General features: G+C 44.1%; 1 protein-coding gene across 3 annotated transcripts in view; it reads right to left on the reverse strand.

Annotated features, from left to right (window-relative positions):
- SULF1 (sulfatase 1) overlaps positions 1–13461 on the reverse strand; it is a 175115-nt gene that overhangs the window by 70666 nt on the left and 90988 nt on the right. For all 3 annotated transcript variants that reach the window (XM_049633299.1, XM_049633300.1, XM_049633298.1), the window contains exons 3-4: positions 10841–10913; positions 10316–10547 (exon numbers count right to left, since the gene is read on the reverse strand). In XM_049633299.1, the coding sequence (XP_049489256.1) occupies positions 10316–10487 (172 nt within the window). In that variant the 5' untranslated portion in view covers positions 10488–10547; positions 10841–10913. The remainder of the gene's footprint in view (positions 1–10315; positions 10548–10840; positions 10914–13461) is intronic.

Below are 13461 nucleotides of genomic sequence, written 5' to 3' on the forward strand. Positions count from 1 at the left end.
TGTTGTGGCAACGTGGTGATGGAGGTATGTGCACTGAAGAGGGAACAGGCTGCTCTATCGACGTCACGGCCAAGGGATCGCTGAGGCTGTCAGGCCATGAGATGATAAGCACCTGAACTGGATGGTGCCTCTAAAACGGAGCATCTAAGAAGCAGATCCCAGAGACACCATAATGCATCAGAAGGCGATGAGTTGACTATACGGCAACATCTTCGGCACAGGAAGAAAACTGGAGAAGTAATGGTTCGCTGTTGCTCAAGAAGTAACTAAAAAGATGGGACGCCTGGGAGGCTCAGTCAGTTAAGGGTCTGACTCTTGATTTCGGCTCAGGTCATGACCTCATGGTTCGTGAGTTCAAGCCCCGCCTTGGGCTCTGTGCTGACAGCGCAGAGCCTGCTCGGGATTCTCTCTCTCCCTCTTTCTCTGCCCCTCCCCAGTGTGGTCGTGCTCTCTCTCTCTCTCTCCCTCCCTCTCTCAAAATGAATTTAACAAAGAAGTAACTAAAAAGATATATGCCCTGTAGAAGATCAAGGAAGTCCATTTTAGAAATGTGGTTTATATTTTTTGATCATATGGGGGAAGCACCCTGGACAGGGAAAGAACTAGACGGATACAGACATGGGGAGTGGGGAGAGTGAAGGGTAGACGCCCAAGCCTACTCATTTGTTCCTCTCTCCTCTTTACATCTCTGCAGTGCTTACTTCATGTAGTATCTTGAATTTGGGGAAAACTCAGCAAACACTATTGATGGATTTTCATTGCCAAATAAATACTCTCTTTATTTCACAGAATGGGGTATCCGTTTCCTTTATGAGTCTTAGCACATTAACAAAAAAAAAAGTACTGGGAACCCTCCTCCAAGGTCCTGAATCTCCTGCAATCTCCTGTTTACAGACTCATTCAGACTGCTGATATGGGACGGCAGTGGGAAATCTGATCTAAGGTCAAATAACAGGAAAAGGGGAGCTAAAACTTAGTCCAATTCATAACTTGGATTTGCCCCCACCAGGACTCCTCTGCCATTCTAAATGTCACTCTTTTAATTAACTAAGCTGATTATGTCGAGGTCCTAAATAATTCGTCCAGATTCCAACCAGGTCCCACATCAAAGGGACTGATGAGGACCTTTGGTCCCCTCGGTCACCATGACCACTGTAACCCCACCATTAGGATTCCTGAAAGTGGGTATCTGGCCTGAGGTTTCTCAGTGAAGAGAAGATTCTGAGACAGTGTTTCTCCAACTTTAAAAATCACCCGGAAAGCACGTCAAATCGGAATCCTGGGCCCGCCCTGAGGTGCTGATTGAAGAAGACTTGGGGAAACACCAGAGAATTTGTACTTGTAACAAGCTCCCTAGTGAAGCTGCTTCACTTCACTTGCACTTGGACCACACTCGCACTCGAGTGTCTGGCTGGACACAGAACCTGGGAAGCCTGGAGCTGCGAGAGACTTTCGTGGGTGCCTCTAAGTGGCTCAGCCCAGTCCCAAGGTGCAAGACACTGCAGACAGGAATGGGAAACATCGATGTCATGCTTAACTCTCAGCCGGATTCCCTTCGGAGCACTTCACACACATCAATCAGTTCATTTAATCCTGACGATAAGCCTTCAGAGCAGGTGTTATTACTTATTACTCGTATATAAAAACCACAGATGATAAGACTGAGGGGCCGAAGGGTTAAATAGCATTCTGAGGGCCACACAAACCCTAGGTTAGCAGAGCCTAGATGCGAATGCAGGCAATCTGCTCCAGAGACCGTGCTCAAGAGCCCCTAGATCTCGGCTGAGTACTGGCCGTGACACTGACGTTTTCAAGACTGAGAAACAGAAAAGCTGTCTGCTCGCAGTCAAGATACGTCTCACTTTCCGCAAACTTGTATTTTGCTTCACCTGGCCTCTTAGAGGCGATGCTGACAGGCACTGCTGCCTGCCTCCCGCCAGCCCCCTCCCCGAGGGCTGAAGTGACCTCAGTGGCCCAGGCCAAGGTGAAGGGGGAGTGGGCTGTGGATGCATCGTAGCTGACATCCACGCCGGTGCTAAATGCAGCCTCTGATCTCGGTGGGTTCTGTGCAGATGACAGGCACGGGGATCCCACCCCTTCACTCTGACTTTATATGTACCAGTAAGGAAAGCACGAAGCACCTTCTTGGCACGGCTGCGTGTCGATTAAGGTCGGTCGGTCGGTCACACTGACTTGCACCGCATACATCACTGTCGTGATGACACTACTGGTTTCTCATTGGGACGCTCTCTCTCCCTGAAGCTATTCTGTAATAAAACTCATAACTATGCACTTACAGCTGTTGAGATTAATGAATGGGACAATGTCCTGTCCTGTTGTTGGAAGGACTCACTTTTGTATGTTATAAATTTTTACTTATTTATTTTGAGAGAGAGAAAGAGAGAGAGAGAGAAACCAGGAGAGGAGCAGAGACAGAGGGACAGAGGATTTGAAGAGGGGTCTGCGCGGACAGCACAGAGCCCCATGTGGGGCTCGAACCTGTATGCCACGAGATCATGACCTGAGCTGAAGGCAGCCACTTAACCGAATGAGCCACCCAGGTGCCCTGGAAGGGCTCAGTTTTGTTTTTAAGCTGCAGCTCCTCACCTCTCTGAGTTTCAGGTCTTTGGGGTCGAAAATGCAAATTGTGCTGATTCTCAGTTATTAGAACAATTATTTCATAGGCATGACACGAAGCTTACGGCTGAAGACTCATAACAAGATTCACAAGGCAGCACTTAGGAGGCTAAGAATGAGATGAGAAAGAGCCCTGGACTTGAACTTACGGGAAAACATCTGGATTTTGCCATAGATCAGCTTGAGCAAGTCTTTTACTCTCTTCTGGGGTGAATGTCTCATCTGTAAAATGGGGCTAAGAATAGTTCCCCAGCTGGATCACAGGGTTGTTGAGGAGCAAATGGCATGATGCTGTTACAGTGCCTCTTGCATGGAGTGTTGTCAGATGGGCTGGGATTTCACTGTGTGCTCACCTCAACCCGCCACATTAATTTTCTCCTGTCGTTTTCATGCCCTTCTCTTCTCTGTAATTTACATCTGAATTCCAAAAGGGGGATAAAAGTAGACAGGTTGCCATAGACTGAATATTTGTATCCCCCACAAAATGTGTGTGTTGAACCCAACGTCCAAGGTGATGGGGTTAGGAGGAGGGGTCTTTGGGAGGGGATTAGATCATGAAGGTGGGGCCCTCATGAGTGGGATTAATGCCCTTATATAAGAGGCCCCACGGGGCTCCCTTGCCCCTTCTGCCGTGTGAGAACACATAATGAGACAGCCATCTGTGAGCTAGGAAGCAGGCTTGCACCAGACATTGAATCTGCTAGTGCCTTGACCTTGGACTTCCCAGCCTCCAGAACTGTGAGATATAAATGTCTGGTGTTTATAAGCCACCAAGTCATGTAGTCTATGGTGTTTTGCTATAGACTGTTCAGGAGTAAGACAGAAGTCAACTATCATTTCTATGTTTTAAGACTTAAAATGTTAATGATGGCTTATAGTTAAAAATCTGAATTCTCTCCTACTCCACATATACTGCTCCCCTACCTCCCCTTAAGCAAGAAGCCTGACTTCATTTTCATTTAAAATTGTCCGTGGGGGAGCCTGGGTGGCTCGATCGGTTAAACCTCTTAAAATCGACTCTTGATTGTGGCTCAGGTCATGATCTCGCAGCTCGTGGGATCGAGCCCTGAGTTGGGCTCTGCACTGACAGCACGGAGCCTGGTTGGGATTCTCTCTCTCCTTCTCTCTGCCCCTCCCCCATGTGCTCTCTTTCTCTCTCAAAAATAACAAGTAAAATAAACATTAAAAAATAAAAATAGGGGCACCTGGGTGGCTCAGTCAGTTAAGTGGCCGACTTCGGCTCAGGTCATGATCTCGCGGTCCGTGAGATCGAGCCCCACTTCGGGCTCTGTGTTGACAGCTCAGAGCCTGGAGCCTGTTTTGGATTCTGTGTCTCCCTCTCTCTGACCCTCCCCCGTTCATGCTCTGTAGAGACAGAGCATGTCTCTGTCTCAAAAACAAATAAACGTTAAAAAAAAAATTAAAAAAAATAAATAAAATCGTCCTTGGAGGTGGAAGCCTGACAAGGATGCTACAAAGTGACTGTAATCGGATCCAGTAGCCTAAAATGTTGCCTTAATTTAAAAAAGTACACTAGTCAGGTAAAACACATCTGTGGGCTAGCTCTGGATTATAGATCCCATTTGTGACCTCTGATTTAAAGAAATGAAATATCGGGCACCTGGATGCCTCAGTCCGTTAAGCATCCGACTTTGGCTCAGGTCATGATCTTGTGGTTCGTGAGTTCAAGCCCCGCGTTGGTCTCTGCACTGGTGGTGTGGAGCCTGCTTGGGATTCTCTCTCTCTCTCTCTCTCTCTCTGTCTCTCTCCCTCTCTCTTTCTGACCCTTTCCCATTTGCATGTGCGCAGGCATTCTTTCCCTCTCTCTCTCAAGATAAAGAAATAAACTTAAAAAAGAAAAAAGAAACAAAGTATTTCCATGTATTATGGTTTCCTAATTCCACGCATGATGGAAAAGAAGCACTGGGTCAGCATTACCGAGATGTTAGCCTCTGCCCAATTTCCTAAGAATTTAACAAATGCCACATTGAGTCAGATCAGCTCAACATTTTATTCCTCAGAGAGGCACCCAGGGACCCTTTTGGAAAGATGTAGAGCTTAATTTCTTTGACTCTAGTTTCAGAAATTTAGGGGAGTTCCGCAAGCATTTTTGATTTTGTTCTTTTTGATTTATATAATATCTTAACTGCAGGAAAATACTGGAACTTTTAGCTTTAGTATTTTTAGATGTTCAGCTTTTGAATTTAAGCTTTTAAAAAAGTTTAATATTTGATGATAGCTGCTTCAGATGTATTTTTCAAATTTTAAAAGAAAATGTGGATATAACTGGTATTATTGATATTACTTCTCCGTCTCCCTCAAACTTCATGTTGATCGTGTCCATGTGTGTTTTTCTCGCTTAAAAAAAGGCCTAAATCTTCCACCCGTTAACATAGTCCAAAAATCTGAACTGTTTATAGGTATAGATACAACCTAAGCTACTTCTTAAGTTGGGCAAAAAGTAAAACCAGAAGCAAGGGGACCATTGGTTAAGTAATTTCATCTTTCCACAGATTAATTTTCTCCCGGGATAATGATCTACCCACCCAATTTGGGTGGGATGAACACAAACACAATAATGAGACTGAGTGTTCTTTGGAAAAAGATACCATGCAAGGTTCTAGCACTTTTATTAATAAATTCCTTATGTGTCTTCCTCCCTTCACAGAGTACTAGTTTATTTTATTTGTCCTTGGACAAAGTTGAGGGAGTGGCCCCCGTTCCCATTGAATAAAAGCTTTCCTTCTGAGCTTGATTTCATAAACTCTGATTACAACCCTTCTCAGACTTTGTCTTTCCAAACAAAGAGGTAGAATAGCTTTATTCTCTCCCCTAAAGAAAGGCATTCTATTATAATTTTTGTAATTGTTTTTCTAATAAGTCTGTTGTATCTTTCTGGAGGTACAGTAGCCAAAAGTGCCTGCAGTATTACAGGTGCAAATAATTTTGCTATTCTTTTTAAGCATTTGGCAAGCATAGTTACATGTACGTGAAAAAACAAAATCAAACCCAACTGTATCAAAACCACAATGCGATACCACCTCATACCCATTAGGATGAGTATTACTAAAAAACAAAAATCAAAAAACAAAAACCAAAAAACCAAGAGCACAAATGTTGTCAAGAACGTGGAGAAATTGGAGCCCTTGCACGCTGTTGGTAGGAATGTAAAATGGTGACACTGTTATGGAAAACACTATGGAAGGCTTTTTAAAAATTCAAAATAGAATTATCAAGAGATCCAGCAACTCCATTTCTGGGTATTTATCCCAAAGAATTGAAAGCAGGGTCTTAAAGAGGTATGTATACACCTATGTTCATAGAAGCATTATTTGCAATAGTCAAAAAGTGGAAGCAACCCAAATTTCTATCAACAGATGAATAGGGACACAAATGTGGCATATACACACAATGGAATATTATTTGACCTTCACAGGGAAGGAAATTCTGATATATGGATGTGCCTCGAGGAAGGATAATAGACTAAGTGAAACAAATCGGTCCCAAAAAGACAAATATTTTTCCTTTATCATAAGTGGTATAATTCCACTTATATAAAGTACCTAGAATAGCCCAATTTGTAGAGACAGTAGAATGGCGGTTGCCAGGGGCTGGGGGCGGGGAAAGTTATTGTTTAATGGGTACAAAGTTTTAATTTTGTAAGATGAAGACTTCTGAAGAATGGTTGCATAACCATGTGAATGTACTTAACACGACTGACCTGCACACTTAAAAATGGTTAAGATAGTAAAAATAAACCAATAAAAACAACAACTAAAGTCTAGAGCAGTTAGGCTCCAGAAGGATTATGAGAACATTACAAAAGCCCAGGCAAAAGTCTCCATTAGGTAGTGTCCACCACCAAGGGCACAACTGTTTGGCAGAGAAAGGAGGTCTTTTCTTCCTTCCTTCCTTCCTTCCTTCCTTTCTTCCTTCTTCTCTCTCTCTCTTTCTTTCAATGTTTTATTTATTTTTGAAAGAGAGAGAGCATGAGCAGGGGACTGGCAGAGAGAGACGGAAACAGAGGAACTGAAGAAGGCCCTGAGCTGACAGCAGAGAGCCCAACGTGGATCTGGAACTCACGGACCACGGGTTCATGACCCAAGCAGAAGTCAGACATTCAACTGTCACCCAGGCACCCCTCTTTTTTTTTTAATGTTTATTCATCTTTGAGAGAGAGAGAGAGAGAGAGAGAGAGAGAGCAGGGGAGGGGCAAAGAGAGAGGGAGACACAGAATCTGAAGCAGGCTGTAGGAATTGAGCTGTCAGCACAGAGCCCAATGCAGGGCTCAGACTCACAAACCATGAGATTGTGACCCGAGCCGAAGTCAGATGCTCAGCCAACTGAGCCACCCAAAAGGAGGTGTCCTTTTGGTGTCCCAAAAGGAGGTCCTTTTTAGTCTTTACCCCACGGGTCACTGTGGTTCATATCATTTTCTGCCAATGAAGTAATAAGACCCATCTTATGCTTCTGTTACGTCTCTTTCAGAACCTAGAACAGTACTATGCATTTATAGTTTGCTTTTAGAAAGGGCTTGAAACATTTGTTGAAGGACTGATGGGAGGCATCACAGTTAGATGCATAGCTGTGGAGACCTGGACCTAACACAGGTCCCAGTTTCACCATTTACCAGTTCGTCACAGCCCACATGACTACTGTCAGCCTCATTTTACTTACGCATTAATTGAAGAGAGTAACTACTTCATAGAGTTATTGTGAAAATTGAATGAATGAATGCTTGGCATCACACCTGGCTAGAAAATCAAGGAAGGAGGTAGAGAAAAATATACAGGAAACAACTGGGTTGATTAAGCCTGGTCTATGAGTTGTATCCATTATACCTACATGCTTCCAATAGAAGCCAGTACTTGGTAATTGCTCAATAAATATTTGCTCAATGAATTAAGAAACTATAGGGTGAAACTAAAGGGTGAAATTTTGAACTCTGTTAAAAATAAATGTGCCAAATAATTCCTTAATTTATTTTATTTCATGTTTTCAATCTTTATTTGTTTTTGAGAGAGAGAGACAGAGTGTGAGCAGGGGAGGAGCAGAGAGAGAGAGAGGGAGACACAGAATCCGAAGCAGGCTTCAGGATCTGAGCTGTCAGCACAGAGTCTGATGTGGGGCTCAAACTCATGAACCGTGAGATCATGACCTGAGCTGAAGTCAGAAGCTCAACCTACTAAGCCACCCAGGCGCCCCTTCCTTAATTTATTTTCAAGACAAGGAAGGGCACCTGGGTGGCTCAGTCAGTTAAGCATCCAATTCTTGATTTCAGCTCAGGTCTTGATTTCAGGGTTGTGAGTTCAAGTTCTGTACTGAGCTCTGTGCCCAGCATGCAGCCTACTTAAAAGTATATATATAAAGACAAGGACTATATGCTGAAGAGGTAGATTATGACAGATACCCATATTAGCTTTTTCAGGCCCTTGTAGGTTAATTTTGAATTTATTTAGCACCCACTATATTCCCAGCATGGTCCCAGTATCTGAAATACAACATAAACAAAGCACTACCTTCTTTTCTTGTTGCTCTCAGGCCAGTGGAAGAAACAGGTATGGAAGCACATGATGGATTAGGGGCCATGCTGGAGGCATGTCCAAGGCTGTACAAAGGAAAGTGCCATCTACCCTGATGGAAGGGAGAATGGTTTTGGTGAAGAAAGATCTCTGAGGGCAAGGCATCTGAAACTGGGTCATGAAGAGTAGGTAGGGCTTCCTCGGGGGGAGAGAGGGGGAAAGACAGAGGAGACAAGATGTGCAAAGGCATGAAATATAAGTGAGGGAGATGAAACCACCAGATGCCTTAGGGGGAAGTGCGAGTTATTTCCATGAAGCACAGAGCAAAAGGGAATAGCCCAACAGAAACAGAAGATGGCTAGATGGCCCAGAGCTCATTGGCCTTCAGAGGAGAGTTGCTTAATGCTCATGCCAAAGGGACACGATGGAGAATTTGAAGCAGAAAAGACTTGATTGGATACTTGTATGATAACTCGAGTCATGGAGTAAAGGATAGACAAGGGGCATCAAGACTCTGGGGGATAAGTGGGTCAAGTGACCAGTTAGGGAAGAACTAGGAGACAAGAGAACGGTCTGGAGATCGTGGCTGTAGTGAAAGGGAGAGATACAAGAGATGAGAAGGAAGGTGAATTCAAATGTGTTCACCTCAATTTACTTGCTCTATAGATTGGCGAAAACTTAAACCACCAGCCACAAACATGCTAAAGTCATACCTCCAAGACTTCACTTGGGCGTGTTGCCTGAAAACCGATACTCTTGTTTAAAAAGTGAAGGGAGAGACAGCAGACGCTGCAAATCAAAAATCATGACCCGCTGCTGGTTTTTAGCGTATGTGCTTCCAGCTAAAGCCAAGGGATTAACTCTGTTGGGATTCCACGATTCGGTTCAAACTGGAAATAAAAGTCCCATTCCATGGAGACCAAGTTCCAGCATGGAGGGTTTTATCCTCAGGAACCCTAGCCAGAGGAGCCCTGTAAGGAAGCCCCGCATGCTCTGCAAGCCCGAAGCCTAAAAGATACCGGTGACGGTCCGGTTGGGTGTGATGGGTAAGCCCAGCTGAGCGATTCCTGAGAGCGAGGAATTTGGTTCCAGGAATGAAAATGAGTGTCGGTGACAACTTCCGAGGACAAGCTTTTGATCTCTTCTAGGGTACCCTGGAAGGTCAGACCTTGGAGGCCTGACCTTGGCCCTAGACTTACAGACAAGATCGTAGGGCTGGGCCATTACAGAAAGTGAGAGGGTAAGACACTGAACCAGATGGTGAAGGTAAGCTGGAACCACCAGAATTTGGCAGGCTTTCCAAGTGCTCTAGAATTAACCCAGGTTAGCTAATTCTTCAGAAAAGCATCATCTCTAAGGTGGCAGTAATGAATTATCACCAGAAGATATATACAACACCGTTACTTCCAACCATCTAACAATTATCACAGGCTGTGATAAATCATTCCCTTTAATAATAATAACTGTTAAAAGAGAGTAATAGTATCTATGCTCATGTACATTGCGTAGAATTACGGTCATAACTGGGGTGCCTGAGTGGCTCAGTCATTCAAGCACCCGACTTCAGCTCAGGTCACGATCTTGGAGTCCGTGGGTTTGAGCCCCACATCAGGCTCTGTGGTGATAGCTCCGAGCCTGGAGCCTGCTTCAGATTCCGTGTCTCCCTCTCTCTCTGCCCCTCCCCAGCTCGTGCTCTGTCTCTCTCTCTCTCTCTCTCTCTCTCTCTCTGTCTCTCTCAAAAATCAACAAACATCAAAAAACTTAAAAAAGAAAAAGAATTACAGCCATAAACTCATACTCTTGGAAACAATTCTGCCCAAATACTTAACAAACTTCTTGACCAAGAGCTTCCGAAGGTGCACAATCGAATCCTTGACTTCTAGAGTAGCTGTGCTTGCTTGTTTTCCTCCATCCCATTACTTGAGGACCCTCCCCAGACTGTACCAAAAACTAAGGACCAGAAAAGTGATGTTGAAACAAAACCCAAACGCCTTACGGTCAACACAAGTTCGTTCTATAGACTTAGGTTGCTGGTTAAGACAGTCTAGTTAAAGCGCCAACCCCCCCAGTGTTCACTCCGTGTTTACTGAGCATGTGAAAGGTCAGCAAATGAGCTGAGCAAAGGAGACTAACAAGTGAAAAATCCAGCGTCTCACCCAGCTCCACGTCTTGGTCATCGGTGAGCACAAGAATAATGTTGGGTCGGATGTTTTTTCGTTCCTGCTGTATCCGTCCTCTGAACCTCTGGGATCTGACAGTCGAACAGAGGGTCCCCAGCAGTTCTGTGCCCAGGACCGCCAAAATCAGGGCACAGCAAGAATACTTCATTGTGTTTGGTCCAACGTCGCAAAACTGACAAAACGTCTCAGCCTCCTGGTTTCTGCAGGTCTGGGCAGTCAGGGAAAAAGGGAGAGGGAGAGATGAAAATGAAATCCAAACCCCAAACACAGTTGCAGAAAAAGGGCTACAACTAAGTGGGAACTGGCACATGAACCGGCACATGAGTCAGAAGCGGCAAACCCTCACAGGCTTTGGATAGTTTTTTAAGCACTTGATTATTTTGCAAATTCACTTTTGTCCTTTATTCTCATTCCAACTTTTTCCTATTTCAAAAGTCACTGCCAAAATATAATTTCCCACACAGAGCTCAAATGTAAAAGCCTTTTGACGAGAGCTAATACCTTGAAGTAGGTATCCTGGTTGAAGAATCAATTCCTATGCTCAGAGGTATCCAGACCATCTGCAGATGGGGTCCTAGAGGGCGAGAAAAAATACAAAGGAAACGTCAGTCAAGGATTTTGATACAGATTTTGGTCTGAAGTAGTTTCTTAAAGTAGCATATTATCTATGTTTATAAATATAAATGTCAATAATCTGTACTCCAAAAGGGAGAAACAGAAGAAAACAATATTCAGAACTGCTAACAAATGACTCAAAAAGTATCTTCATTTCATAATCGGCCCCATGAAACAATGACATAGGTATCGTCCCTACTCACACTCTGATAGTACTTTAAACGTCCCCGGGAAACTCACGATGGACCAGAAAGAGCCACCAGTGCCTGTGAAACCCCAGTGCGTCTGGAGAGCCCTTGCTTCTGGGGAGCGGTTGGCATGAAGGGGTGTGGTGGGGGAGCGTCGACTCACCTGCGTAGATACTGAGTACTTATCAAGCAGAATAAAATGCAAAGCTGTCATTTGTCATCTGCATTATGTCACTCAGTACCCAGGAGAGTTCTTTCTGCTGACAAAGACTTCATAGTAAGTGACTGGGAGGGCAACCTTTCCCAGCCCCCGAGAAGCTCCTAACTGTCCTCCATCAATCACCAGGGGAAGGGGTGCTTCTTCTGGGCAAGGCTTGTCCCTCCGTCCAGCCTGTGTCCTTGGCACGCCGGCGCCTAAGGGGACAGAGCCCTCCTTGACTGTCAGCACCAGCCTCACTATTATCAAGACCTGTAACAGTGTCGCGAGCACGGAGGCTTTGCCGCGGCAGACCTAAACCTGCAAAGCTAAATGATTGATTGGCCCTGGAGCTGGAGGTTAGAGGCTACCCTTCATCATTAAAAATAAATAAATACATAAAATCTGGAGGGGGTGCTGCACAAGCTTTGCAAATCGGCCCAAGAGGAGACTTCGGAAAGAGTTGGAAGAAAGCCCCTTTCACTTTAGAGCACCAACCTGCTGAAAGCGTTTCTCTTGGACTTCTGATAGCAAAGGGCTCATTAAAATAATAATAAAAAAACCCCACAACTCTTTCTTTCGGATGTCACGAGGAAATGTCTGTATGGGAATTGAGGCCGCCCTAAAATTAATTAGATAGCAGCCTGCTTCATCAGCCACTCTGTCCCCACACACCTGAGGGTCTGTATTTTGAATCGCAACAATGAACTGGCATCAGATAAATAAGCATAACAAATTAAGTGTGAGAGTTGCATAGCAGAAGGAAAGGGACCCCATCACTCATTTCCATGCCTTAAATTCTGGAGGGTGACATGGGGCAGTGGGAGAAGAAAGAAGAAAGACTGTAGACTGTTTACCCCCCACCACACACATTATTTTGTTTTACAAAAACACACACACCCCTATTATTTTAAACTTTATGAGCTGTTTTGTAAACAGTTCTAATGCTTTTCACTCTGCAGCCTGTAATTACTCTGAGAGAGAGAGAGAGAGAGAGAGAGGAAGAGAGGCACTATAAGAAACAGATTTTATAAGGTTTGGTGGTGTTTCTTTCTTTCTTTCTTTCTTTCTTTCTCTTTCTTTCTTCTTTCTTTCTTTCTTTCTTTCTTTCTTTCTTTCTTTCTTTCAATAACTCAGGGTTATTTCAGTGATTGCTGAACACTGAGAGCCTGCAATTTTTCTGCACTGACTGTTTGGTTTCTGTGCATTTGTTTCAAATCATGAGAAAAGTGATACAAGCATGAAAGGCAGGCGAAGGAAAGAAAGAAGTCAAACAATGGCTGTCTCCAGCAGAGTAGCAGAGGCTAAACAGTTACATACAGAAATTTCTTCCAGGGTTGGTCTTTTAAGTAGCAAGAGTTTGCTCACCTCTCCAAGCCTGCAAGGGTGTGTGAAGAGAGAGTGAGCAAGGGTTTTTTGCATCTGTTCTAGTGTGAACCAGCCTCTGCTGACAGTAGTGACCCGGAAATTACACTCAGACTCACAGCGTCGGGCAAACAGTGGCCCTTGGAGTTGAAAGAATCGGCCACACATGAAACTGAAAATTCTGCACAATTAAGATGCTGATAACATTCCCTGGAACCCAATCAACATTACTGGTTATTCTTTTCTTTATCTTATTTACTTTGCCTCTTCCTTTAGGAAAAAGAAAATTAGCCTTAATGGTCCCTTGAATAAACTGCATTCAACTACACCGAAAAGCATTTCCTAATAAAGGAGAAGGACAGCCAAGTAGATGCATGTTTTTTCGCCTACAAAGTGACCTTCCTTAGAGAGTTAAAGGTGCAGAAGGAGTCTACATTTCTTTTCTGCTGCCGTTTATTATTGATTCAGGAGGTGCATATGTAAACGCAGAGAAACTGAGTGGTGCAGAGAAACTGAGTGGTACAGAACACTGGACTTTCAGGCAGGTCTGACCCACAGCACATCATCTTTACACCATCTCCACACCACCTCCCTTCACAAAAACACAAAGCACAGCACTCTGAAAAGCCTTTAAACAGACAATTCCTTATTCAAAAATGACCTTTTAAAACCTGTCATCTTCTCACTGCCAGGTTTCCATCTCCATAAGGAAAAGAAGTGAAGAAGAAGAAGAAGAAGAAGAAGAAGAAGAAGAAGAA

This window comes from Panthera uncia, chromosome F2 (assembly GCF_023721935.1).
Source record: "Panthera uncia isolate 11264 chromosome F2, Puncia_PCG_1.0, whole genome shotgun sequence".
In the NCBI taxonomy this organism is placed as follows: domain Eukaryota; kingdom Metazoa; phylum Chordata; class Mammalia; order Carnivora; family Felidae; genus Panthera; species Panthera uncia.